Raw genomic sequence first — 27,961 nt, 5'->3', positions numbered from 1 at the left:
AAGCCCTGGAGAGGGGGAGAGCAAGAAAGAGGCAGCTGAGGAAAGCCTCTTTTATTGTAAGAAACTCGAGTGAAAAACACTTTTCTTGCATAAATATTTAAAAGGACAGAAACTGAGGACAAGAGAAAACAGCAAACACTTAAAACCAAGGACAGGCAAGAGGCAGAGCTGGAGAGGAGGCTCCCGGGGCACAGAGAGACAAAGAGCCCAGGGGAAGGACCTCCAAGGGGATCCCCACAGCTCCCTGCTCCTGCTGAGGCACCTGAGTGCTGGGAGCTCTGCCCAGCAGTGGCACCAGGCAGGGCAGCAGCCGTGGGGAAGCTCTTGGTCTGCAGGAACAGGCAGGCAGGAGGAGGCTGAGGCTGCTGAGGAGCCACAGGGGCAGTGTGGGGCAACCCAGGGGCTGGGGTGGTGAAGGTCTGTCCTGCTCTGTCCTCTCCTCTCTCCCTCAGCCAGCTGCAGAGGCTCTGCAGCACCAGGCATGGCAGCCACAAGTGGCTCTTAGCCAGAGGTGACCCCTGGGCTGCAGCAGCTCAGCCTAGGCTGCTTGGCAGGCAGACAGGAGATAAAGCTGCCAGCACTCTCAGGAGACATCTGCACAGCCCTGCCCTGGAACCTGGGGTCAGCAACCAGAGGGGAAGCTCAGAGGCTGAGGGAGAGGGCCTGAGTGTGCACTCAGGGAAGCAAACCTCCAGGCTGGAGTCCTGGGGAGCTGGGGATCTAAGAGCTGCTTCTTTCTTTCTCCAGGTATTGCTTTGAAAGCTGACTAAAAGGGGAAGGCACCACCGGGGTGGGGGGTGGGGTTCAATGAACTGGGCTTGCTCTAAAACCTTGCCTGAACGTTAAAATGACCACAAAGTGTCAAAAGAGCTCAGCTGGCTGAGGGCAGCCCAGCAGCAGCTGGGCACACGGCTCAGAGAGCTGGAGGGATTCTTCCTACTTTACCAAACCTGAAGTGGTTTCCAACCTTGGCTGTGCTCAACAAGGGATTCCTGGACTAAGCTAAACTCAACAGAAGGATTTGCCCAGCCTGAGAGTCGGGTGAGAGCTTCCTGGAGAGCTCTGCTGGAGGCCTTGGTGAGAGCAGGCTGGATGCAGCAGGCTGAACTCAGCCTCGAGGCTCAGAAGAAGTCATCCTCCTCGGACTCCTCCAGGTACTGGACAGGCTTCTTGTTGCGGCCAGGCCTGGCGCGGGCAGTGCTGACCGCGGGCTGGCTGCTGCCGCCCGAGCTGCTGCTGTCCTCATCTGGCTTGGACTTCTGGAGGAGAAGCAGAGGCAGGAGGTGAGCTGTGAGGCTGAGCCCTCCAGGAGCATAAAACACCAGCAGGTCCCCCCCAGGAGCTTTGGCCTTGATGAGACCAAAGCAGCAGCGGGGGGTCAGGAGGTGCGCCCAGCCCCCTGCCCACAGCCAGCTCTGCTCCAGGCTTGGGGCACAGTGGCTGCAAACTGCCCAGCAGAGAAAGACCTGAGGGTGCTGCTCAGCAGCAGGGGAAGATGAGTCAAGGCCAAACAGTGTCCTGGTTTGGAGCAGCAATGGTGTGGGCAGCAGGAGCAGGGCAGGGATTGTGCCCCTGGACTGGGCACTGGGAAGGCCACACCTTGAGTGGTGGGTTCAGTTTTGGGCCATCAAGGACACTGAGGGGCTGGAAGGGGTCCAGAGAAGGGCAATGAAGCTGGGGAAGGGTCTGGAGAAGAGGTCTGGAGAGGATCAGCTGAGGGAGCTGGGGGCATTGAGGCTGCAAAAGAGGAGGCTGAGGGAGACCTCATTGCTCTCTGCAGCTCCCTGGCAGGAGGCTGGAGCCAGGTGGGGGTTGGGCTCTTCTACCAAGGAACAAGGGACAGGGTGAGAGGAACTGGCTTCAGGCTGCCCCAGGGGAGGCTTAGGTTGGACATTAGCAGAAATTTCCTCTCTGGAGGGGAGATGTGGTGCTGAGGGCTGTGGTGCTGAGGGCTGTGGTGCTGAGGGCTGTGGTTCAGCCCCAGCCTTGGCACAGTTAGAGACTGGTTGGACTCAAAGATCCTAAAGGTCTTTTCCAACCAAAACGATTCCCTGATCCTTCCTCCTGCCAGAACCAGCACCAGGACCAGCAGGGGCAGAGCACCAACCTTTGCTGCAGTGGGAGCTGAAGGCCCAAAATCTGAGTCTGAATCTGAATGGCAGCCCTTGGGCTGCCTCTTGGTGACCTTGCGGCCCCGGCTCGGCCCAGGCCTCTCGTCACCCTGTGGGCCCAGCTCCAAGGGCTCAGACTTCTCCTTTGCTGAGGTCTTGCCAGCCTTGGGCACCTTCCTCCTGGCCAGGATCTCCATGATGGATGGCTGGTGCTCTGCAACAGAACTGCTGTCAGGCCCTGGCTGTGCTGCCTCTCTCCTCACCCAGGCAGCAGCACTGCCAGGGCAGCACCCAGGGCCTCTCTCTCAGCACCCAGGGCCTCTCTCTCCCCTTCCCAGGCCTGGGTTTGTCTCCAGCTTGCTCCTCAGCAGCTGATGAGACATGAGGTTGTTTATCTGCTTAGTTCCACTGCTCTGAGAGGATCAAATTAAACTGTACCCAAAGCAATCTGCAGACTGTTTCAGAGCTGAGCTCTCAAGGCCAGGTAACCCATCTGACCCCTCCCCAGCTGCTCCTGGGGAAGGAGGATTGACCATGGCTGCTGAGCAGGGACCTGGGCAGCTCCTCAGCTCCATTCTGACTTCCTGTGGTCCTGGCTTTTCATCCAACAGCTTCTTGGAGCACCTCTAGAGGTGAAGCTTCAGCTCACTCCAGAATGCTAAGAGGCTTTCTCCCTTCAGGAGTGGAAGGAGCAGGAGCAGAGCACTGCAGACCTGGGCTCAGTCCCCCAGCAGAGCTGGGCCACCCCAAGCTGCTTGCAGAGCCTGACTCTAGGCAGTGAAGTTTGCAAAGCAGCCCGAGTCTGATGCTGGACCTTTACAAGGTTGAGGCAGCACTAAGTAGCTCCAAGTGCCCCAAGAGCAGCTTTCCTCCTTGCTGGGAAGCAGCCACCAAGGGCTTTCTTCCCAGGGAGATGTGAAGTGGAACAAGGCACAAATTCCACTCAGCCTGCTCCTGCCAAGGATTACAGAGCCCTGCAGGAAGCTTTCACTTCTCCTGTTCCCAAATGAAAATTCCCTCCCTGCAAGCATGTCTGAGATGAAGTCCAACCCAATCTGCTTGGACACAGACTGCCTCCAACCAGGCAGCCTCTGCCACAAGCCTCAGACCTCTGCTGCACTGCAAGCTCCACTCCCTGAGTGCCCAGCAGCAAACCCCCAGCTGCTTCCCCACAGGAAGTACAACTGGGAGCTAGAAATGCTCCTGCTGCAGCTCCCTTACCCTTGGTGGCTGCAACCTTCTCAGCTGCTGCAGGTTTTTTGGACAGAGTCTTCTTCTTCTGAGGCACGATGGGAGGAGGATCTGCAGCAGCTTCACTCAGGTTGTCCTCAGCAGCAGCTTGGGCTTGAGCTGCACGAAGAAAGCAGGAAGTGAGCCTGGAGTAGTGCAGTGAGCTGCTCTGGCTGCAGGAATCAGGGCAGGAAGGAATCCTCTGGGTCCACCTGGGAGGATCTCTTCAAGCTGGGATCATGGCAGACCCAACTCAGACAGAAAGCTTGGGGAGCACTGGAACCTGCTTCTGCCCCAGGCACCACAACCTGCCCGTGCTGGGGACACCAGGGCTGGAGGCAGGACTGGAGGGGAGGTCTCAGCAGAGCAGATCAAAGGGGCAGGATCCCCTCCTGCCCTGCTGGCCCCATGGCAGTGTGAGAGACAGATCAAGAGCCCAGGGCACTGCTGTGGGCTTTGAGGAACACCAAGCAGGTTCAGAAGGTCTTGTACTCACCAGGGGCTGCACTTGGCAGGGCCTTCTGCTTGGGAGCTTTGGCTGCTTTCTCAGTGGTCTCCCTGGAACACAAACCCCAGGTGCCAGATGAGCTCAGGAGGCACTCAGGAGGTGCAGTGAGGAGGGTAAGCTGTCAGCTCCCACAGCAGCAGCACAGCCCCCTGCCAGTGGGGGGAAACTCACTTGGGAGCAGCTCTGGGCTTGGGCAAAGGTTTTGCTTTGGTGCTTGTGTCCGATTCGGTGCCGCCATCGCTGCTGGCCTGGAACTCTGACTCCTCATCTGAGCTGGAGAGATCTTCATCCGAGTCCAGGCTGAGGGGCTTGGCTTTGGCTGGGGAAGGAGGCAGATGCAGCACTTTACACACTTGGCAGGGAGCAGCTGGCTTTGTTGTCAAATATTGTGGCTGCAGTTATTAGAAACTAAAGATGGGAATAAACCCCAAGCAGACACTGAGGCTGCCAGGCCCAGGGCTCCAGACTGTGGAGCACAGCCTGAGCTCCCCAAGGCAGAGAGGTCACCAAAGCTCCTCCCTCCCTCCCCCCTCCCCCTGTGCTCTTCCTTCCAAAGCCTGCTGAAAATCTGCTCAGCTGGTACCAAGATTTGGTTGTCACAAATTGTTATCCCTGCCCAGGATCTGCCTCTGAGAGCTGCCTCAAGATTCATGGAATGGGTTGGGTAGGAAGGGACCTTCAGGATCAGCCAGCTCCAGCCCCCCCTGCCACGGGCAGAGACCCCTCCCACCAGCCCAGGCTGCTCAGGGCCTCATTCAGCCTGGCCCTGAACACCTCCAGGGAGGAGGCAGCCACAGCCTCCCTGGGCAGCTTGTGCCAGGCTCTCCCCAGCCTCACTGGCAAGAATTTCCTCCTTATCTCCAGACTCAATCTGCCCTCTCCCAGCTCCAAGCCATCACCTCTCATCCTGTCACTGCCAGCCCTTGTCACAAGTCCTTCAGGTACTGGAAGGTTGCTGTAAGGTCACCCTGCAGCCTCCTCCAGGTCAAACAGCCCCAGCTCCCTCAGCCTGTCCCCACAGGGGAGGTTCTCCAGCCCTTTGCTCATCCTTGTGGCCTCCTCTTGGCCCCACTCCAGCAGCTCCACATCCCCCTGCTGCTGGGGGCTGCAGGCAGAGCCTGGGGAAGGCTGTGCCCCAGGGGCTGTGCCCCAGGAGCTGTGCTGCCACTCACCTGCTGCCTGGCGAACAACTTTCTCTCTCTGAGGAAGAGCTTCAAAATCAGGCTCAGAATCAGACTCTGAGTCAGACCAAGGGTTTCTTTTCTTCTTCTTCAGGGGCCTGAATGGCAGGGTGGCCTGCCTCTTCACACCTGAAACACACCAGCAGGCAGCTGAGCCCCAGGCTCAGCACCTCAGGCTCAGCACAGAGATGCAGCACTGAACTCAGAGGATTCTGCCTTAAAACCTCCAGATGGCTTCTGCCTGCCAGCCAGGAGCACTTCCACTTGGGGTTTGGATCCTGGATGTTTCTCCTCCCCTTCAGGAAGAGGTCAGCTAACTTCTTTGCACCATTCCCCTCCCTTCCCAGCCATGGAATAAATCTTCTCAGCCTTTTTACCTTTCTCAGTGTTAACCTTCTTTGCCATCCTCTGCTTCAGGCCTGAAGGTTCTTTGTCTCCTTCTTGGTTCTCATCAGATTCGTTTTTCTCACTCTGCAGAAAGAAGCAGAGAGGTCTGCTGAGCCCCCTGGGCCCTGGGGCACAAGGAGTGGCAGAGAAGGGAGCTGCTTGGCTCAGAGGTGTGGAAGTGAGTGAGGGGAGAGATCTGTTTGTGAAAGCAGCTGCCTGTGGGAAGGAGCAGCCAAGGCAACCAGGCAGGACCCAGCCCCAGGGCAGCTGCCCTGGGCTGCAAAATCCAACCTGAACCACAACAGGAACTTTGCCCCTGCTGCTGGGAGCCCTTTGCTGCAGCCTTTGTGTGCTGATGGTGAGGCCCTGGGGGTGTGGAGGATGCTGAACTCAACAGGGTGGGTTAAAAACCAACAGGGCCAGGTTGTTGTGACAGGAAAAAGACTCAGCTGGGAACCACCTGCAGGAAAGGAGCCACAGCTCTGCCCCACAGCTCCCAGCAGCTGAGGGGAGAGTTGGGTTTTCTGTGCTGCAAATGGCTGAGAGGCATCACTGCAACTACAAAAGGAGTTAAATCTTCTTTATCTCCTTGAGATCAAGAGCAATCATTGCATGGAGTGGCTGAGAGCATGACTGCAAATGCCAAGGCTGCTCTGGAGAAGGGAATTTACTGCCTGTGCCTCCTGCCTGCCTGCTGGAGGATGCATAAAATCCCCAGGACATCCACAACAACCTTCTGCCTTTGTGTTTCTGAGCTGGCAGCCCAGCCCAGCCCTGCCACTGTCATCTCTGCTGTGCCAGAAGATTTCCCTCCAAGCCATCTCCTGATACACTCAGAAGCTGCTCTTGAGCCTCAGCAGCATCCACTGCCAGTGCTCCCCAGGCCCTCTCCCTGAGCAGCTGCCTCAGCAGGACAGCTTCAGCCAGCACCACCTTGGATGCCTTCAGCACTGCACTGGAGGGCTTGTGAAGGGAGATCTGGAATGGTCCTTGCTTACCTTTACTTTCTTCCTAGTTTTCTTCTCTGCCTCTGCCTTCATCTCTGCAGTGATCTGAGGCACAACCCTTACACCATGAGGGGATGGCATCACTTCTGCTACCTGCAGCTTCTTCACCTTGGTTTTCCCTCCTTTCACCTTCAGAGGTTTCCCCACACAACCTTCCAGCTCATCCTGCCTCTGCTTGGCTTCCACCACCTGCACAGCAGAGCAGACAGCACAACCATCAGAGTCCCTCTGCTGGAAGCCCACCACACAGCCCTGGCCCTGCTGATCCCCCCAGCATCCTAAGCACATTTCCTCCCCCCTCTGCCACACAGCTGCAGGTCTGCAGGCACTGAGCTAAGGCACAGCTGCAGTTTGGTGGCCTGGGGAGCAGGAGCAGACACAGGCAGTGCCCAGGGGTGATGGTGCCCACAGGCTGGGCTCTGCTCAGCACAGCTCTTCCCTCACCTCTTCAGTGCCCCCAAAGCCCTCTGATCTACATCCCAGCACTGCTTTTCTCTCAAGCCCCCCTCTTCACTCCTCAGCCTGGCAACTGACCACCTCCCAGTGGCCACTTTGCTGCTGGGGCTCCCTGGCCCCAAGCTAGGAGGGTGCAGGAGGCTTTTGCTCTCCTCAGGCAGGAGTTAGCTTTTGCAGTTCCCCTGCTACAGCAACCAAGAGCTGCTGGCTAAGCCAACCCAAGAGCCAATCCTCTGCACTGAGCACTGCCATACATCAAGTTCCTCCACAAAGACAGCCAGGTCCTCCTTCCACAGGTCAGAGGCACTCTTGCTCTTCAGGTTTTCCAGCTCCTTTACCTAGGGGGAAGGACAGGGAGAGTGCTGAGGGCCTGTCTGGAGCCAGGGGAGCTTCCCCAGCCTGGCTAAGGAGAGGGAGGCACCAACTTTGTTGTCTTTCTGTTTGCAGAGCTCCTCTTTCTTCTCCTTGGTCAGGTACCACAGGGGCATGTTCAGCAGGTAGTTGAAGTCTGGGCCAGCAGCAGCTGTTGCTTCCTTGTCACCCTCCTCTTCCTCCCCTTTCTCTTCTTCCTGAGGGTGGATTTAAACCAAACTTTGTCAGCCAACAGATTCCCTGCAGGGGGAGGCCAGTGATGCAATTTGGACTCCATCAGCTCAGGGTGTCCCAGACCCCTCTAGAGCAGCCATGGAAGCTCTGCAGGCCTCAGCTGGTAGCAGAGAGAGGGATCCAGCTGCAGCAACAATCCCCAAGTCTCTTTTGCTGAGTTCTCTTTGGCCTCTCTGGCTTCATAGCCCAGATTCTCTCCTCAAGTTTTGCCACCTTGCCCAGAGCCCTCCCCACAACTGTGGCCCACAGCTGGGAGCCAACCCTGAGGGAAGAGCAGAAATTGCTGCCCCAAGGACCTGAGCCACCAGCCTCAAGCCCCAGTGTCTGGGGCTCAGCACCTTCTGCTCAGGAGGTGGAGTTTGGTGTTCCTGAGCACAGCCACAGCAGGCACACAGCTCCTGAACCCTACCAACTGAAAAGCAGCTTGGGCTGCTCCATCCACATGATGGAGCTTCAGAGAGAGGCCAGAGCCTGGATCTGCCTGGAGGGGGTGACCAAAGCATTACCTCATTCTGTGACTCCTTCCAGGCCTTCACTGGGTCTGATTCATATCCCCTCTGCACCAGCAGCTGAATCAGCTCCTTCTTGGGTTTGTTTTCTGGAAGAAGACATTGCAGGGTTGGTGCTGCTGCCCACTACCAGCTGAGCTTTAAAAGGCTGGACCCATGGTTGCAGCAGCTCAGCACCCTGCCAGCCTCTGGACCAGCTGTGCCTCATCAGAGGGACACAAGGAGGAGCCTGAAGCCCAAATGTTTCTGTTTCAGGGGTGGTTTGTCAGGGCAGCATCACTCCTACAGCCACCAGCAGCAGCAGCTGCCAGAGCTCTGCCAGGGTTTCCCTTCTCCCTTTCCACACTTCCCCTGCCACAGGGAGCTGGGGGGGTAAAGAAAATGAAAGGTGTGATGGCATCAAAAGGGTTCAGTGACAATAGGCAAGCAGGTGGGTGGAGGAAAAACCCCTGCCAGCACTCAGAGGGCTTGGTACAGCTGGCACCTCTGTGGGCATCACCTGGGAAATCCAGACTGAGTGCCCCAAGCAAAGGAAGTGCTGCAGCTGGGATTTGCTGCTTTTGAGATGATCAGAGGCAACCAACCATGAGACACAAACACATCCAAGCCTGCCAGCCTTGCAGCTGCTTAGCACAAGCAGGCAAGAAAAAGGCCTTCCAGGGGGATGCTCTCTTCCTGAGCCCAGTCAGATGGACACAGGCTGCTGGCAGTGCTGGGCTGCCCCTCAGACACAAACCACAGAGCAGCTCAGGGCCCTCTGCTGAGCTGTGTCCTCTGGGAGTGCAGTGCAGCACAGGCTGCCTTGGAGAGGGAGGTGGGAAAGCTGCCTGGAAAATGCCAGAGCTGGGAACAAAGATCTGCTGCTTTTTTCCCCCAGCTCATGATCCTCAGATGCTGCTAACTTGAGGATCTTCTGTGCTGGAAGCCTCAGTCCTCTGAGGACATGATCTGGGATAGTTTTTTCAGAGGCTCACAGAGAGCTTTGAGCCCTTCAGAAGTGTGCACTCAACAGAAACCACTCCCCCCACACTCCAACCCCGCTGCAGGCTTGTCCCTGCAGAGCCAGGGCCAGAGAGGGATTGCTGCTAAAGTGGCAAAAACCCCAACTGTGCCCTCAAGATGCTGCCAAGCAGAGAGCAGGGAGGCTGTGAGCTCCCTGCTTGATTCTGTGCATGGTGCTGGGCAGCTGTGAGCTCCCTGCTTCACCCTGGGCATGGTGCTGGGCAGCTGTGAGCTCCCTGCTTCACCCTGGGCATGGTGCTGGGCAGCTGTGAGCTGCCTGCTTCACCCTGGGCAGCTGTGAGCTCCCTGCTTCACTCTGGGCAGCTGTGAGCTCCCTGCTTCACCCTGGGCAGCTGTGAGCTCCCTGCTTGACTCTGTGCATGGTGCTGGGCAGCTGTGAGCTCCCTGCTTCATCCTGGGCAGCTGTGAGCTCCCTTGCTTCACTCTGGGCAGCTGTGAGCTGCCTGCTTCACTCTGTGCATGGTGCTGGGCAGCTGTGAGCTCCCTGCTTCACTCTGGGCATGGTGCTGGGCAGCTGTGAGCTCCCTGCTTCATCCTGGGCAGCTGTGAGCTCCCTTGCTTCACTCTGGGCAGCTGTGAGCTCCCTGCTTCACTCTGGGCAGCTGTGAGCTGCCTGCTTCACTCTGTGCATGGTGCTGGGCAGCTGTGAGCTCCCTGCTTCACCCTGTGCATTGTGCTGGGCAGCTGTGAGCTCCCTGCTTCACTCTGGGCAGCTGTGAGCTCCCTGCTTGACTCTGGGCATGGTGCTGGGCAGCTGTGAGCTCCCTGCTTGACTCTGGGCAGCTGTGAGCTCCCTGCTTGACTCTGTGCATGGTGCTGGGCAGCTGTGAGTTCTCTGCTTCACTCTGGGCAGCTGTGAGCTCCCTGCTTCACTCTGGGCAGCTGTGAGCTCCCTGCTTGACTCTGGGCAGCTGTGAGCTCCCTGCTTGACTCTGGGCATGGTGCTGGGCAGCTGTGAGCTCCCTGCTTGACTCTGTGCATGGTGCTGGGCAGCTGTGAGTTCTCTGCTTCACTCTGTGCAGCTGTGAGCTCCCTGCTTCACTCTGTGCAGCTGTGAGCTCTCTGCTTCACTCTGTGCATGGTGCTGGGCAGCTGTGAGCTCCCTGCTTGACTCTGGGCAGCTGTGAGCTCCCTGCTTGACTCTGTGCATGGTGCTGGGCAGCTGTGAGCTCCCTGCTTGACTCTGGGCATGGTGCTGGGCAGCTGTGAGCTCCCTGCTTGACTCTGTGCATGGTGCTGGGCAGCTGTGAGTTCTCTGCTTCACTCTGTGCAGCTGTGAGCTCCCTGCTTCACTCTGTGCAGCTGTGAGCTCTCTGCTTCACTCTGTGCATGGTGCTGGGCAGCTGTGAGCTCTCTGCTTGACTCTGTGCATGGTGCTGGGCAGCTGTGAGCTCCCTGCTTGACTCTGTGCATGGTGCTGGGCAGCTGTGAGCTCTCTGCTTGACTCTGGGCATGGTGCTGGGCAGCTGTGAGCTCCCTGCTTGACTCTGTGCATGGTGCTGGGCAGCTGTGAGTTCTCTGCTTCACTCTGTGCAGCTGTGAGCTCCCTGCTTCACTCTGTGCAGCTGTGAGCTCTCTGCTTCACTCTGTGCATGGTGCTGGGCAGCTGTGAGCTCTCTGCTTGACTCTGTGCATGGTGCTGGGCAGCTGTGAGCTCCCTGCTTGACTCTGTGCATGGTGCTGGGCAGCTGTGAGCTCCCTGCTTCACCCTGTGCATGGTGCTGGGCAGCTGTGAGCTCCCTGCTTGACTCTGGGCAGCTGTGAGCTCCCTGCTTGACTCTGGGCAGCTGTGAGCTCCCTGCTTCACCCTGTGCATGGTGCTGGGCAGCTGTGAGCTCCCTGCTTGACTCTGGGCATGGTGCTGGGCAGCTGTGAGCTCCCTGCTTCACTATGGGCAGCTGTGAGTTCCCTGCTTCACCCTGGGCAGCTGTGAGCTCCCTGCTTCACTCTGTGCATGGTGCTGGGCAGCTGTGAGCTCCCTGCTTCACCCTGGGCAGCTGTGAGCTCCCTGCTTCACTCTGGGCATGGTGCTGGGCAGCTGTGAGCTGCCTGCTTCACTCTGGGCATGGTGCTGGGCAGCTGTGAGCTCCCTGCTCCACTCTGGGCAGCTGTGAGCTCCCTGCTTGACTCTGTGCATGGTGCTGGGCAGCTGTGAGCTCCCTGCTTCACTCTGGGCATGGTGCTGGGCAGCTGTGAGCTCCCTGCTTGACTCTGTGCATGGTGCTGGGCAGCTGTGAGCTCCCTGCTCCACTCTGGGCAGCTGTGAGCTCCCTGCTTCACTCTGTGCATGGTGCTGGGCAGCTGTGAGCTCCCTGCTTCACCCTGGGCAGCTGTGAGCTCCCTGCTTCACTCTGTGCATGGTGCTGGGCAGCTGTGAGCTCCCTGTTTGACTCTGTGCATCGTGCTGGGCAGCTGTGAGCTCCCTGTTTCACTCTGTGCATGGTGCTGGGCAGCTGTGAGCTCCCTGCTTCACCCTGTGCATGGTGCTGGGCAGCTGTGAGCTCCCTGCTTGACTCTGGGCAGCTGTGAGCTCCCTGCTTCACCCTGTGCATCGTGCTGGGCAGCTGTGAGCTCCCTGCTTGACTCTGTGCATCGTGCTGGGCAGCTGTGAGCTCCCTGCTTCACTCTGGGCAGCTGTGAGCTCCCTGCTTCACCCTGTGCATCGTGCTGGGCAGCAGGAAAGCTCTGCTGGAACAGGAAGATAAGCTCCAGAGCAGACTGCTGAGAGGCAGGCTGGGGCTGAGGGGCTGCTGCCAGGCCTGCAGGTCACAGCTCCTCCTCCTCCCCCTCCCCCCAGGCAGCCCAGGAGCGCTTCCTACCGATGACAATCTTGCCATCAATCTTCTCCAGGATGAAGCGAGCCTGGTTGCTGAGCTTGGTGGCCTCAGCAGTCAGCATCCCCATCAGCCACTCCTTCCTCAGGCCATAGTAGCGCAGCCTGAGCTCAAAGAACTCCTTCAGAATGTCCTGGGGGGAGTCATACTTCTTGAGGAAGCCAACATGGTCAAAGAGGACCTGGGGGCAAGGAAGAAGCCAGGCATTAAGGGTGGCAGAAGGGATCTGCAGAGCCGCTGAGGTGTCCCCAGAGTGCAGCTGCAGTGGTGGCCAGCAGGTGGGAGAAGCTCAGTGGTGGCTCAGAAATGGCTTCAGTTGGGGCAAAGGTTTCTGGGCTCCCAGAGCCAGCTGCAGGCCATCTGGCATCAGGGCTTCCCACCCTGTCAGAACACTGGCTGCTGCTGCTGCTGCTGTCACAACAGAGGCCTCTGAACTGTGGTTTCAGAGCACTCTTGATTCCTTCAGGCAAAACCACCCCACTCAGGCCCATTCCCAAGCTGCTCTCTTGACCTTCTGAAGGCTATTCAGAAAGGAGCTCTAACTCCAACCACAGCAGAAGGACCCAAGCTGAACAACAGATCAGTGCCCCATGTTAACCCAAGGACTCTGGCTCAGCAGCCCCTCTCACATACCATGGAGTTGCAAGTTAAGCTGGTTTGGAGCTTGAAGACCTTGTGCAGCCCCACTGCTTGAGCCTCAGCCAGTTTGGATTCAGTCATCTTCACCACAAACCTGACTGTGGTGTCAGTGTGGTACTCCTTGTAGTCTGTGATCAGTGGGGGAGTCTTCTCAGTCCCATTCAGCATGGGCTCCAGAACCTGCTCTTTGTAAGTCTGAGAACAGCATCAGAGTCAGAGCCATGGAGGTGCAAAGCTCCCAAAGCCACTGAGCCTTTCTGAGGGCAGAGGAGCTGTTTGTTTGTTACCTGTGTCCAAGTCCTGACAGGCAGCTCTGTGATCTCAATGGTTGTAGAGTCAATGATGGACACCTCCCCACTGATCAGGTACTGGTTAGGCCCCAGCTCATCTATGGTGCCTTTGAAGTTCTTGTAACTGGGCAGCTAAGGAGAAAACACAGAGGGTCAGCTCCTGGCTTTAAGCACTTGCATGTAATGCTCCAACACTCTGCTGAATGAACTAAGGAGCAAGATGGAGCAGCTCTGCTGTGAGCACAGGCTGAGGGAGCTGGGGCTGTGCAGCCTGGAGAAGACTCCAGGGGGACCTCAGAGCTGCCTGCCAGCACCTGAAGGAATCCTGCAGGAAGGCTGCAGAGAGACTTTTCCTGAGGTTATCTAGAGCCAGGCTCAAGGGGGATGGTTTGGAGCTGAGGCAGAGCAGGGTTAGAGTGGAGCTGAGGCAGAAGTGGCTCAGTGTGAGGCTGCTGAGGCTCTGGCCCAGGCTGCCCAGGAAGGCTGTGGCTGAGGCCTTGAGCAGCTGAGTGTAACTGGGAGCTGTCCCTGCCCTGGTGGGGAGGGTGGAGCTCCCTTCCTCCCCCCCTGAGGCCTTCAGGGCTGTGCTGCTGAGGGCTGGTACCATGGGCAGGGGCTCCTCTCCGTCCAGCAGCCGCCGGATGTTGTTCACCACCTCGCGGATGTCGAAGTTGGGGATCTTGCAGGACCAGCCGGTGCCGATGCCCTCGGCGCCGTTCAGCAGCACCATGGGGACGATGGGGATGTACCACTCGGGCTCCACCCGCTGGTTGTCGTCGTACAGGAAGTTGAGGACGCTGTCATCCACGGCTGGGAACAGCAGCCGCGCCAGGGGGCTGCGGGGGGAAGCACAGTTCCAGCCCCAGGCTCTCACCGCGGAGCTGGGAAGAGCCCTCCCGGAGCCACCCGCTGGCCTCGCACCCCCCGGGGCTCCCAGCCTCACACTCCAGCTCTTGCTACCTCCAAGTACCCCAAAGGTCTAGAAGGGGGGAAGTGAAATCACTCTGCCCTCCAGCCTCTCCTCTGCACCCCCTCTGAGGTGCCAGCAGAAGCCCTCGGTGCTGACCTGAGCATGGTGAAGATGTATCGAGGGCTGGCGGAGTCCTTCCCACCGTGCAGCCTCGTGCCAAACTGCCCAATGGGCTGCAGCAAGTTGAGGTTGTTACTGCCCACGAAGTTCTGAGCCAAGTTAATGATGGTCATCATCAGTGAGGCCTGCAAGGCAAGCAAGGGTCAGGGCTGCAGGGGCAGGGCTCTGCGCCGGAAGCACAAAGTTTAAGGCAAAGGAGGTTGGAGCAAGATGAGCTCTGAGCTCCCTTCCAGCCTGAGCTGTGCCAGGGTTCTAGGAAAAGCCTTCTGCTGGGCAGGGCAGGGCAGGGCAGGGCCTCACCTCCCCATGATGGTAAGAGGACATCTCAGCCACAGAGCCAGCCAGCTGAGCAACCTTCACCTCCCGCTTGTCGTTCCGCTTGAAGCAAGTGAACAGAACCTTCCTCTGCCCTGGCTTCAAACCTGAGCAGCAAAGACAGGACCTTGGGGTCAGAGTGCACAGAGTGGCTCTGCTCTCTCTCTCCAGACTGCACCAGGGGTCAGGATACTTGCAGTGAGACAACACAAAATTCAGCTTGAGGAGGGGAGATTGAGAGTGGAGATGAGGAAGAAAGTCTTGGCAGTGAAGGTGGGGAGAGCCTGGCACGGGCTGCCCAGGGAGGCTGTGGCTGTCCCCTCCCTGGAGGCGTTCAAGGCCAGGCTGGATGAGGCCTTGGAGCAACCTGGGCTGGTGGGAGGTGTCCCTGCCCGTGGCAGGGGGGTGGAGCTGCATGGTCTTGGAGGTCCCTTCCAACCCAACCCATTCCATGAAAATGGAGGAGACATTCTGAGGCCAAGATTGAAAAGCTTGGGAGCAGAGAAGAGACTTCAGGAGCCTGCCCCTGCGAGCAGCAGGCTCCCTGGTGGTGCTGAGCTGACAAACACTGATTTTATTGTGGGCAGTGCTCTGAGCAGGGTCAGTCCCTTGCAGTAACTCACCATCAACCAGGGAGGGGATGGACCTCTCGTTGTCTGAGTTGGAGAAGAGCACCAGCTCCTTGTTGATGAAGTCATTGTAGGTCAGGTAATCCCTGTCCTTCCCATACAGGTATTCCTAAGGAAGAGAGGGGCAAGGCTGCCTTAGTTTTAACAGGGTCTGACCTGTTCCTTACCCAGGTTGGATGAAGCCTTGAGCAGCCAAGTCTAGTTGAGAGCCCAGAGCAGGGAGGTTAGATCTGGGTGATCTTGAAGGTCCCTTCCAGCCCAACCCATTCTATCAGTCAGGGAAAAGGTCAGAGAGCTAAAACTGCAAGGAACTGCTGGGGAGCTGCCAGTGAGGCTCCACTGGTGAGAGAGCAAAGCCTCCCCTGCCAAACCCTGAGCTGCCCTATCAGGAGGTGAGTGCCTGGCTGACTGGGAGCTGGGTGCAGCCCTGGCATGGCAGGGAGCAGCTGAGCAGAGCCCCGGGGCAGGAGGGCACAGTTGGCCTCAGCTGCAGAGAGCTTACCTCGGGCAGGCCATGGAGCTTCCGTTCTCGCCTGTCCTGCATGAAGTTAGTCAGCCACTCCTTCCTCTCATCGACCTTCTTCTTGCTAAAGGCCTGGGTGTTACAAAGTGGACAGGTCAGGGATGTTCTAGGGCCTGGTGGATCACACCAGCAAAACAAAGCTTGCAGCAGGCTGCCTGCAGGAGACTTCCCTCCCCTGAGCAGGGTGGCTGAACAGCCCCGGGGAGGGCAGTCACAGCTTCTAGCAGCTAAACACTGAGAGCATCATTTCCCCCCCCCCCCCCCCCCCCCCCCAGGCTTTAGGAGCTGTGGAAGGTTTAAATGTGAGGATTTTGAACACAATACCAGAAAAGTAAAGCAGGTTTTTTTTTGGGGGGGAGGGAGGGAAGTTAACCTTCTGAGGAAAGAAAACCCTTGGGGGTTTTGGCATTGCCCAACAGCTCAGAATGCTGAAGGTGAAGTTCACAGAGGGCTGCTTCAGTCCACTGCTGAAGCATTCTTGCAAGGGGAAGATCTTGGGGAAGGTCTAACCTGGGGGAAAGTGCAGCAGAACATGCAGGAAAATGTGAAGGAATATTTCCTATTGTGGCTGCAAATGTCAATTGGGTTGCAGGGCTTAGTTTGTTCCCAGCTACATCTAAAAGCCATCATTAAAAGGGTACTCTTGGCCTGAGGTCCAGGGGCAGGTTTGCTCCTACTGGCCAGACTCAAGCTGTAGCCTTGGTAACCAGGAGATTGTCTCAAGCCCAAAGGCCTTTAAGAGCATTTTAAGAGAAAACACAAAGCACTCCAAGCAGTGGAATACCAAAGGCACCAGGTCAGCAATTAAATCAAGTGTGAGTTACCAGGGTGATCGCAGCATCATCCTCGGGCCCGGAGTATTTGAAGCCAATTCGATGCTTTGCCATATCTGCAAAGTATTCCTTAGCCTCCTTGGATGTGCTGGTACCCAGACCTGCAGAGACAGTGCCAGCCTCACTCACCTCTGCTCTGCCTGCCAGCTCCTCTGCCTGCCTGCCAGCTCCTCTGCCTGCCTGCCAGCTCCTCTGCCTGCCTGCCAGCTCCTCTGCCTGCCTGCCTGCCAGCTCCTCTGCCTGCCTGCTGTCTGGGATGCATCACCTCGCTGTCCAGCACCAAGACTGACTTCCTGCAAACTTGGGCTGCTTTGCAAGGCATCCCCAAAGCCCAGCAGGGTCAGAGGAGTGAGCAGCTGCTGGTTGTGCTGCTGGAGCATGGTCTGAGGAAAGGATTCCTCCTCATCCAGCCCTTGTCCTGCAGAGGGCAACTCTCTGACCGGCGAGTGAGTGCTCAGTGCTAGGAGTAAACACTTAGCGCTAAGTACTTAGCGTTAAGAGTAAGTACTCAGCGCCAGCACGGGAGGAGCTGTGGGAGCAGCACGCAGCCGAGCAGAGCTGCTCAGCTAAGCTGTCACTTTGTAGCCTGGGCTGCAGCCAGAGGGCTGAGGCCAGCAGGACAGGAGAGAGGCTTCTGCTCAGCTCTGCTGAGGGCCAACCTCTGCAGCCAGGCTGAGGGAGCTGGGGAGGTTTTCGGTCTGGAGAGAAGGCGGCTCCGGGGGGACCTCAGAGCTGCCTGCCAGCACCTGAAGGGATCCTGCAGGAAGGCTTTTCCTGGGGGTGTCTGGAGCCAGGACCAGGGGGAATGGTTTGGAGCTGAGGCAGAGCAGGGTTAGAGTGGAGCTGAGGCAGAAGTTGCTGAGTGTGAGGCTGCTGAGGCTCTGGCCCAGGCTGCCCAGGGAGGCTGTGGCTGCCTCCTGCCTGGGGGTGTTCCAGGCCAGGCTGGATGAGGCCTTGAGCAGCTGAGTGAGTCTAGCTGAGAGGTGTTCCTGCCTATGGTGGGGAGATTGGAGGAGATGAGCTCTGAGCTCCCTTCCACCCTGAGCCATTCTGTGATGAATATTTGAGTTCCATTTGGGGAGAGTTTGCTGAGGTTATTGTTTCCTTGTTTCTGTCACATGCATTTGTAATCAGAATCTCTTGGGAGGGAAGAGACTTGGGGTCACCTGCTCCTAACCCCTTCTGCAGAAGCAGGGCTCACTGATTTCAGCCACAGATGCTCTTCCTTGCACCATTTCATTTCAGACAAACCTTTGTAGTACTTGATTTTCCAGGAGTTGTAGTTCCTTGTGTTGCTTTTCCACTCCTCAAACTCAGGGATGCTGTAGAATGCAATTTCCTCTTTGTTTTTAGAGGCCTACAGCAAACAAACGTTGCCAGTGTGAAGTGAGAGGCAGGCTGGGACCAGTGGCTCTCTGCTTGTTCATCTTTCCCAACCCTTCTCCCCTTGTTCACCTTCCCAACCCTTACCTTTATGATGGGGGTAATAAACTCCTCCAGGAAGTTGTGTTTCAGGAGGGATGGCCAGTTGTGATGGATGAAGTTAATCAGCAAACCTTTGATGTGTGATCCATCTTGGTCCTGAGTGAGAAAGCCATGCCATCAGGGACATGATGGAACTGACCACTGCTGGGGTCACAGCAACTGCCTCTCTACTTCCAGCTACCTGACCCTTCTTAACTCCCACATCTAAAAATGGTGATCCTGGGGTGTTTGAACTACTGGCAGTGAAACAGAACAGGCAGATTCTTGGTGCAAAGGTAGCAAGGACAGGTCAGGAAGCTTGGAGCAGCAAGCTGGGAAGACAGCATTCAGGTGGTGCTGCTGTTGCTGCTCCCCCCTCTACCTGCTGTGCTTTGTGGCTGAAAATTCTGTGCCTCACTAAAACACAGAGCAAGGAGGAATGAATAGAGCATTGGGCACAAGAAGGGCAGTGGGAGGAAGGTATTTTCTTCTGGCCTCTATGGCCAGGTGTTATTTTGCCCCCCTCTCCCTGCCTGCAGTGGGAGCTGAGTGACCCTCACCTGATCTGTCATGATCATGATCTTCCCATAGCGAAGAGTCTTCAGAGACTCCTGGTCCTCGTAGGCCTTTTTGTACTGCAGCCCCACAATCTTGATGATGTTGTTGATCTCAGCGTTTTCCATGATCTGGAAGAGGTCACACCTTGTCAAACCTTTGTCTTGCAGACCTGGAGTGCAGCTCAGCAGAGCCTCAAACCACCCAGAGGCGTCATGCTGACTGAGTCTGCCCTGTCAGTGCTTTGGGGTTGGTTAGAAGCAGCATTTCCAACCTGCAGGCTACTGCTCCTGCCCTGCTTCTGCTGCATTCTGCACCTCCTGCTCCTGCCCTGCTTCTGCTGCATTCTGCACCTCCTGCTGCTGCCATGGTTCTGCTGCATTCTGCACCTCCTGCTGCTGCCATGGCTCTGCTGCATTCTGCACCTCCTGCTCCTGCCCTGCTTCTGCTGCATTCTGCACCTCCTGCTGCTGCCATGGTTCTGCTGCATTCTGCACCTCCTGCTGCTGCCATGGCTCTGCTGCATTCTGCACCTCCTGCTCCTGCCCTGCTTCTGCTGCATTCTGCACCTCCTGCTCCTGCCTTGCTTCTGCTGCATTCTGCACCTCCTGCTGCTGCCCTGCTTCTGCTGCATTCTGCACCTCCTGCTGCTTCCATGGCTCTGCTGCATTCTGCACCTCCTACTGCTGCCCTGGCTCTGCTGCATTCTGCACCTCCTGCTGCTGCCATGGTTCTGCTCCATTCTACACCTCCTGCTGCTGCCCTGGCTCTGCTGCATTCTGCACCTCCTGCTGCATTCTACAGCTCCTGCTGCTGCCATGGTTCTGCTGCATTCTGCACCTCCTGCTGCTGCCCTGGTTCTGCTGCATTCTACACCTCCTGCTGCTGCCCTGGCTCTGCTGCATTCTGCACCTCATGCTGCATTCTACACCTCCTGCTGCATTCTACACCTCCTGCTGCTCCCCTGGTTCTGCTGCATTCTACACCTCCTGCTGCTGCCATGGTTCTGCTGCATTCTGCACCTCCTGCTGCTGCCATGGTTCTGCTGCATTCTGCACCTCCTGCTGCTGCCATGGTTCTGCTGCATTCTGCACCTACTGCTGCTGCCATGGTTCTGCTGCATTCTGCACCTCCTGCTGCTGCCCTGCTTCTGCTGCATTCTGCACCTCCTGCTGCTGCCATGGCTCTGCTGCATTCTGCACCTCCTGCTGCTGCCCTGGTTCTGCTGCATTCTACACCTCCTGCTGCTGCCCTGGTTCTGCTGCATTCTACAGCTCCTGCTGCTGCCATGGTTCTGCTGCATTCTGCACCTCCTGCTGCTGCCATGGCTCTGCTGCATTCTGCACCTCCTGCTGCTGCCATGGCTCTGCTGCATTCTGCACCTCCTGCTGCTGCCCTGGTTCTGCTGCATTCTGCACCTCCTGCTGCTGCCATGACTCTGGAGCATCCTAAGCACTTTTTCCCCCACTCTTCAACACAAACTCATCCATCCCTGCAGGCTGCTGCTGCTGCCATGGTTCTGAAGCATCCTAAGCACTTTTCCTCCCACTCCTCAACACAAACTCATCCATCCCTGCAGGCAGAACACCCAACAGGCCTTAACCAAGCAACATTCCCACTGCACCAGCAGGGCAGACTGGGGCACTGAAGACCCTCTGTGAGCTGGAGTGTTACAGGTGCTCAGCTGTCCCATCCCAGTCAGAGCATCACAGGAAGCATTCCACACCTCCTAACAGGCAGCCCAGGAGCAGTTCCCAGCTCACCTGCTTGTGAGAAGCTTCCCTGACGTTGAGGATTTTCCCACGGAGAGGGAAAACTCCAAACTTGTCTCTCCCAACCACTCCCAGGCCAGAGACAGCCAAAGTCTTGGCTGAGTCCCCCTCAGTCAGGATCAGAGTACAGTCTAAAGAATTCTTGCTGCCTGCAGACAGAGGGGAGGAAAATCAAATCAGTTTCCTAACTCACAAGTGAAATCAAAGGCTGCTCAGGAAGAAGGGGAGGAGGGCAGGAGGAGGGCAGGAGGAGGGCAGGAGGAGGGCAGGAGGAGGGCAGGAGGAGGGCAGGAGGAGGGCAGGAGCAGGGCAGGAGCAGGGCAGGAGCAGGGCAGGAGCAGGGCAGGAGCAGGGCAGGAGCAGGGCAGGAGCAGGGCAGACCTCTACTACAAGGACAGGCTGAGGGAGCTGGGAGAAGACTCCAGGGGGACCTTAGAGCTGAAGGGATCCTACAGGAAGGCTGCAGAGAGACTTTCCCTGAGGGTGTGCAGGGACAGGGCAAGGGGGAATGGTTTGAAGCTGAGGAAGAAGTTGTTCAGTGTGAGGGAGCTGAGACTCTGGCCCAGGCTGTCCAGGGAGGCTGTGGCTGCCTCCTGCCTGGGGGTGTTCCAGGCCAGGCTGGATGAGGCCCTGAGCAGCTGAGTCCAGCTGAGAGCTGTCCCTAGGCATGGAGGGGAGGTTGGAGCAGCTGAGCTCTGAGCTCCCTTCCCCCCTGAGCCATGCCAGGATTCTCTGACTCTATGCTGTATCCTTCAGCACATGCAGGGTTTGTTGTTGCACTGCACAGGGGAAATGGATGGCAAAGGAGGCTAAACTCTAACTAAAAGTTTCCTCCTCTTCCCAGGGGAGAGTTCTTGGCTTTGTCTAACACAAGTGTGGGGTGTCCCTGCCCATGGCAGGGGGGGGTTGGAACTAGATGATCCTTGTGGCCCCTTCCAACCCTGACTGATGATACTATGGTAAGTTTTCTCTGTGCATGGATTGGTTCCAGAAGGGTGCCAGCCACTCACCAGCATCGTTGGCATCATCCAGTTTAGGAACACCTTTAATCTTGGTGTGTTTGACAGCTGAACATTTCTTATTCAGCTGGCTCTGAGCCTTGAATTTTACCCAGTTTAGGATACTTTCCACAATGCCACAGGAAACTGCCTGCAAGACAAACCAAAACCAGCCCCAAATCATCCATGGTGACAGGATTTGAAGTTGCATCTGGCTTTGGTTCCTGACAAGGCTCCAGAAACCTCTGCCAGGTTAGGCAGCAGCAGCAGCAGCCTCCCAGCTCTGGGGCTCATTACTTACCCCCTTGATGAATTTTTCACTCAGTTTGCAGGTTGAGCCAAAGCTCTTGGCCTGCAGGGTCATGTTCTCCTTAGTCTGAGAGTCAAAGGTTGGGTTTTCAATCAGGCAGTTCACAAAGATCCACATGTGGTTCTTCACCTGCAGTCAGAGACAAGCAGCAGCCCACATGAAAAGCCTCAGCCTGGTGGCAGCTGCCTGCTGGAGGCACACAGCAGGGGAAAGGTCTCAGCTGGCTCCTGAAGGAATCCAGGAGCAATGTGCTGTGAGTTTGGGTGTCAGGGCCTCAGCAGCTCTCAGCATAAAGAGCTTTTATCTGAGAGACTGAGCTGTAAGTGCACCTGGAGTGGCTTCTTGTGTCTGATCACAAAATCAGAGTGGGTTGGAAGGGACCTCCAGAGGGCCTTCAGTCCAACCCCCTGCACTCAGCAGGGACATCTCCACCAGGGCAGGTTGCTCAGAGCCTTGTGGAGCCTGGCCTTGAACATTTCCAGGGATGGGACCTCAACCCCCTCCTCCCTGGGCAACCTGGTGCAGAACTTGTTCCTCACACCCAATCTCAGTCTGCTCTGCTCTCATCTCAAACCATTGCCCCTGGTCCTCTCCCTGCAGGCCTTTGGGAACAGTCCCTCTGCAGCCTTCTTGTAGCCCCTTCAGGTTTTAGAAGCCTGCTCTAAAATCTGCCTGGAGCCTTCTCTTCTCCAGGCTGACCAACCCCAGCTCCCTCAGCAGAACCAAGAGATGGTTATTGGGTTAACCTGGCCAAGGAGAGACTTCTTTAATTAGCAGTTTAATATCTGTGGCCTACAGAAGTCTCTGTTCTTAATTGCTGTAGGAGTGCAGGAAGCTGTAGTGAGCCTGCAGCAGAGCTTGAGGTGCATTTGCCCCTGGGGAAATCCTGACACTTTACCTGAAAAGGCTTCACTCCAACTCCATTTTTGTTCTTCTTTTTCACCACATCAATGAGTTTTGTCACCAGCTGGTCAGCTACATAATCAACATGTCTGCCACCCTGAGGAAGAGAGCAGAGAGCTGGGGGTGACTCCGTGCCTGGGGATCCACTGCAGGCTGCAAGCATGGAGCAGTGTGAAGCAACTGAGGGTTTGCCACTGGCATCTGGAAACAGCTAAGGGTAGCAAGGATGGAGAAGAGAGCTCCTGGAAGAGGTAAGCAATTTGCCAGAGCAGTGGGATGTGATTTTAGCTGAAACATGTTTGCAACAAAGCTTAGCAATAGCCCTAGGTAGGGTAGGGATGGAATGGGGCAGGATCCCCTCTGCTGCCCACCCTGCTCTGGCTGCAGCCCAGCACCCAGCTGCCTGAGGGCTGCAGGAGGCACTGCTGGCTCCTGGAGAGCTGCTCAGCACCCAGCACCCCCAAGGCTCTTTCTTCAGGGCTGCTCCCAGCCCACTCTGCACCCAGCCTGGATTGGTGCCTGGACACAAAAGCCCAAAGCCCCAGGGGCTGACTGCTTAGAGCAAGCTGACATTTTCTTTGGGTGGGGGTTTTTCTTTTGCCTTTATTCTCCAGTTCAGACTTCAAATGTTCCCTTCCTCCATTCCTGCCTGATCAGATTCTGAATTCTGCATTTTAATGATGAAACTGAGGAGGTTTTCCCTGTGCTGTGTAAAACTCCAGGCTAGAAGCAGTTCAGAAGATGAGTTAAGCAACAGAGAGAAGTGCAGGAATGGGTGACTAAGCCAAGTGCTGGCTCCACTGAGGCAAGCCAGGAGTTACCTTGGTGGTGGCAATGCTGTTGACAAAGCTGACTTGCTGGAAGCCTTTTTCACTCAAAGTCAAACACACTTCCCATCGAGAATTCACCTCCTCATGGATGACCTTAAGTGCATTCCCAGTCTCATCCACTTTGTCCTTCAGGTAGAGGTCCACATAGCTGCGGAATCCCTTCACCTGCAGGCAGATGAGGAGCAGACAGCAGCCTCAGAGCAGCTCCCCTGAGGAATTCCTCCCCCCTCAGGCAGAGTTTGCTCTGTGCTATCTGTAGTGACAGAAATGGCTCTGACAAGGGCTGGCTGTGTGAAGGGGGGGAGGTGGGCAAGCCAAGGTGTGTGCCTGCTGCTTTGCCACCCCGACTCACAGGCAGCCTCTGCCCGTTGAGGAACACTCTGACGTCCTTGGTGGAGCCGGCGATGTCGTAGGCTCTGCGAGACATCAGGGCCACGATGTCCTTGTCCAGAATCTTCATCTTGAACTTGGACAGATCAGGCTGGAAGGTGACACAGGTGTAATCTTCTCCATCATAGTGCTTCAGCTTCATTTCACCAGCGCTCCCCATGTTGTTTGTCCAGGTCTGGGGGAAAGGAAGGGCGGTTGGGAGGTTGCAGGTTTAACACCCATGAGCTTTTGGGGGGTTGAGATGAGAAGCTGGGGGTTGGGTTGTGAACGCTTTCAGGGATGGCATTAGCTTGGAAGGGACCCTCAAAAGTCATCTTGGCCAAGCCCCTGCAGGCAGCAGGGACACCTCCAACTAGGCCAGGCTGCCCAGGGCCACATAAAGACTCACCTTGAATGTCTCCAGGGCTGGGTCCTCCCTCAACCACATCCCTGGGCAGCCTGGTGCAGTGTCACCACCCTCACAATGCAGAACTTCCTCCTGGTGTCCAACCTAAACCTCTCCTGCTCCAAGCTCCAAACCACTGCCCCTCAGCCTACCCCCACAGCCCCTTCTGAACAGCCCCTCCCCAGCCTGCCTGCAGGATCCCTCCAGAGATGGAGTGCAGCTCTAAGGTTCAAGTCACACCAAGGTTTCTGGGGACAAAACCTCAGAGTTTTACCTGAAGGCCTCAGCTATGCCCTGGCTGACCTGGGCAGTGTCCATACCTGCTTGAACAGCTTCTTGTACTCTCGACATGCAGTCTCCACAGTGAACTTGGTGCTAAATATGTTGCACAGTTTGGCTCCATAACCATTTCTCCCACCTGGAATGAGGAGGAGAGCGGCCTGGGGTTAATTCCCTCTGTCCAGAGCCAACCCCAGGCCAACAGCAGCTCAGCCACTTGAGTGCCACCAAAGCACAGCTGTCAATAAGCAACAAGATCTGACCCCCTCCTCAGCCAGGGGTTGCCTGCAACTCAAGGAGGATTTTCTCCTCCTTCTCTCTGAAGCATTTTCACTGCAAAGCAGAGCATGGAGGCTTCTCTCTGCTGGACTTGCTGCACCAAGGAGCACCTTCCCCTCTCTCTCACTTCAGGCTGCTCAGCAGTATCAGTGAACATCTGAGTGTTTCCTACCTGTGACTTTCTTCTCATTGTCATCATAGTTGCTGGATGTGAGCAGCTGCCCAAAGATGAGTGCAGGCACGTAGACCTTCTCCACTTTGTGCTCCACCACTGGAATACCTTTGCCATTGTTCCACACGCTGATGGTGTTGTTCTCTCTGGGGGGGGGGGAGGGGGGAAACATCAAAAGAAGTCTGTTCTGAAGGCTGCAAAGCCAGTGAGCTGTGAAGCAAGGCTCAGACAAAAGCTCTGGGGAGAGGCCATTTCCTGAGCAGAGTGCTCGGCGAGCGCAGCAGCCGCCGGCAGAGGGAGGACAAGGCAACAGCAAAAGGCTCAGCCCTGCGGAGAGGGAAAGAGACCACCACAGGGAAAAGTCCTCCCTCTGCGCTCAGCTACACCACCAGGAGGTCGGCAGGGAGAAAAGAGGGCAGTGGCCCCAACGGCAAGCAGCTGTTTCCCAGGGCAGCCCTCGGTGAGAGACCCCAGGGCTCAGCAGGGAGCTTTCACAACTGCCTGGAGCTGGACTGGCCCTGAGCCCCTCCAGTGCTGCAGCAGCTGAGGGAGCAGCACAAGCAGGGACACATCTGAGCTGCTTCAGCTGGGAAAGCAAGGAGCCAAACCGAAATCCACTTACACATCGATGGTGACCCTGATGCAGGACATGTTTTTATCCCTCTGCTTGTTGTCTGCAGCGTTGACTGGAAGGGAAGGATCACTGCTGTTAGGGCAGGGTCTCCAGCGAGACCAAGCTATTAGCTGTGAAGTGCCTTCCAGCAGAATGAATGCCAAACGCCCACGAGCTGCTAACAACCATCCCGGGGGTGCAAATGCCTTGCAAAGGGCAGCCCCACGGTTTCAACACAAAAGGGAGAGTTTGGGGGCTGCATGAAACTGGGTTTGTAACAGAATGTGGCCAGCAGGCTGTGGAGGGGATGTGAAATAGAGCTGCTGGAAGGCCAGCAGCAGCCAGGATTTCCAAGTGGGAGCATTTGATGGGGGAAGATGATGCTGAAGGTGCATGCAGGGGGACCTTACTTGGCCAGCAGTACAGCTGGACATCACAGTATCACAGTATCACTTAGGTTGGAAAGGACCTCGAGGATCATCGAGTCCAACCTATCAACACAGACCCCATGCCTAGACCATGGCACCAAGTGCCACCTCCAATCTCCCCCTGAACGCCTCCAGGGTCGATGACTCCACCACCTCCCTGGGCAGCCCGTTCCGATGACGAATGACTCGCTCGGTGAAGAACTTCCTCCTCACCTCGAGTCTAAACCTCCCCTGGCTCAGCTTGAGACTGTGTCCCCTTGTTCTGGTGCTGGTTGCCTGGGAGAAGAGGCCAACCCCTTCCTGGCTACAACCACCCTTCAGGTAGTTGTAGAGGGCAATGAGGTCACCCCTGAGCCTCCTCTTCTCCAGGCTAAGCAACCCCAGCTCCCTCAGCCTCTCCTCACAGGGCTGTGCTCAAGGCCTCTCCCCAGCCTTGTTGCCCTTCTCTGGACACCTTCAAGTGTTTCGATGTCCTTCTTAAACTGAGGGGCCCAGAACTGGACACAGGACTCAAGGTGCAGCCTAACCAAAGCAGAGTACAGGGACACTATGACCTCCCTGCTCCTGCTGGCCACACTATTCCTAATGCAGGCCAGGATGCCATTGGCCCTCCTGGCCACCTGGGCACACTGCTGGCTCATATTCAGGTGGCTGTCGATCAGCACCCCCAGGTCCCTCTCTGTTTGGCAGCTCTCAGCCACTCCGACCCCAGCCTGTAGCTCTGCATGGGATTGCCGTAGCCAAAGTGCAGCCCCTGGCACTTGGACATCAGCACACCCGGGAACTGTTCACGTTTCCTAAGGCATTCTCAGAGCCACTGTTAACCTCCTCAACTCAGCAGGGGTCACCTTACCTAGAATCTCATCGAAGATTTTGTACAAGCCAGGCACAAAGGTCACATCCCTGCAGTTCAGCCCCACGTCCTCGTCAAAGACCCACATTTGCTGGAGACAAAAAAAGCCAGGCAGGAAAACACACATTAGGGCCCCAGGACCACCACCTCCTCCTCTGGGCCATCTGCTTGGTACGGCAGATGTCCTGTGCTTCAGAAGCAGATGTTCACAACCCTCCCCCCCCCGGGCTGCTCTGCCCCCGTACCTGGGTGACCAGCTCCACCGAGCCGATGTAGGTGTCGGGCCGGAGCAGGATGTGCTCCAGCTGCGTCTTCTTCTGGTAGATGTGCTCCACCGAGAGCTGCTTCTTGGGGCCATCGCCCTTGGGCAGCCGGAGGTTCTCGTCCGCCGGCTGCTCAGGGAGGAGACAGCGGCGGTGAGGGACCGGGAGGGGAGCCGGGAGCGGAGCCGGGAGGGGAGCCAGGGAGACGCGGGACGGGAGGGGAAAGCAGAGCCGGGAGGCCCCAGAGGGATCAAGCCAGGGAGGGAGGAATCGGAGCGGGCCTGGGCGACAAGGGGGCTAGCGGAGAGGGGATCAATCAAGAAGAAAGCCCCCGGGGAATGGAGGAGACTGGGGGGGGGACACAGTGGGGGCCGCCCCAGAGGATCAGGGCACCAGAGGCCGTGGGGAGGACCGCGGGAGGAGGCCTTGAGGGTCCTGGGGAGACCCCGAAAGGGCCCGGAGCAGCGAGGGGAGGGGGCGGCGGAACCGAAGCCCTGCAGGGACGGAGTGGACGCACTCGGAGGGGCGCGAGGGTCTCCTGGAGCTCCATGGCGGCGACGTGAGGGCTGCTGAGAGAGGCGATGGCGGCGGCAACGGCGCGGGGCCTTTCAAACCTCTGCTCAGCCCGCCGAAACCCTCCGCCAGTCACCGCCCGCCAGCCTCCGGAGCGCAGCCAATCGCAGCGGGAAGGCGGGGACAAGCCCGCCCCCTGCGCTCCCTCCCGCCACTCAGGAGCTACTCACATTCAAACTAGCCACTCAGAAGGGGCGCTTGCGGGACGGGCAGCGAAATTGACCAATAGAAGAGAGAAGAGGGAGGACAGTGGGAGGGAGAGCCCAACGCCTGGCCGGGGGCAGTTTGTGTGCTTGGGTAGGCTGGGCAGTGCCCGGGGTACACTGGGTGGGTTTAGGGGACACACTGGGGACACGAAGGCACAGTTCTACCTCTTCCACAGGTGCCAGCCCCCGGGGTGTGCCCAGATGCCAACCCCAGAGCCACCACCTGAGCAGGGGGCTGCTGCCTTGGCAGGTGGAGCCCCAAATTTTGCCGCTGCCCAGCCCCTGTGCTTTGCCCAGACCCCTCTGCAGCGCCCAGACCCCTCTGCAGTGCCCAACCCCCGTGCCCCAGCCCTGCCCTTGCCTTCCCACTGCCCGCGGAGGAGGATGATGGTTTCCGCGCCTTGGACATTCTGCCTCTGTCCGCTGTCTGTGCACCAGGAGAGACAAATTCTGCTGCCTGCACTCTGGAAGGGGCAACCCCCCTGCTGCCTGCACCACGAGAGGAGCAAAGCCCTGC

At 57.4% G+C, this 27,961-nt stretch overlaps 1 protein-coding gene across 1 annotated transcript; it reads right to left on the bottom strand.

Annotated features, from left to right (window-relative positions):
- Positions 1–36: 36 nt before the first annotated feature.
- Positions 37–27,288, bottom strand: TOP2A (DNA topoisomerase II alpha). The gene is made up of 35 exons (XM_068166998.1): positions 27,183–27,288; positions 26,648–26,794; positions 26,403–26,493; positions 25,131–25,194; positions 24,509–24,654; positions 24,099–24,196; positions 23,356–23,568; positions 22,995–23,168; positions 22,169–22,270; positions 21,262–21,399; positions 20,973–21,111; positions 19,954–20,111; positions 18,196–18,321; positions 17,642–17,752; positions 17,423–17,528; positions 16,163–16,272; positions 15,318–15,410; positions 14,810–14,924; positions 14,172–14,293; positions 13,848–13,996; positions 13,386–13,617; positions 12,779–12,913; positions 12,486–12,686; positions 11,838–12,033; positions 7,993–8,084; positions 7,306–7,449; positions 7,135–7,218; positions 6,416–6,613; positions 5,408–5,501; positions 5,022–5,159; positions 4,021–4,168; positions 3,838–3,899; positions 3,333–3,461; positions 2,108–2,325; positions 37–1,259 (listed from the first exon to the last, which is right to left on the bottom strand). The coding sequence occupies exons 1-35, from the start codon at positions 27,213–27,215 to the stop codon at positions 1,122–1,124; spliced, it is 4,644 nt and encodes a 1,547-aa protein (XP_068023099.1). The 5' UTR covers positions 27,216–27,288; the 3' UTR covers positions 37–1,121.
- Between the last annotated feature and the right edge of the window lie 673 nt (positions 27,289–27,961).

This window comes from Melanerpes formicivorus, unplaced genomic scaffold, assembly GCF_026170545.1.
Source record: "Melanerpes formicivorus ecotype bairdi unplaced genomic scaffold, bMelFor1.0.p_v2 SCAF_112, whole genome shotgun sequence".
In the NCBI taxonomy this organism is placed as follows: Eukaryota; Metazoa; Chordata; class Aves; order Piciformes; family Picidae; genus Melanerpes; species Melanerpes formicivorus.
This window is presented reverse-complemented; position numbering and strand designations above follow the sequence as displayed.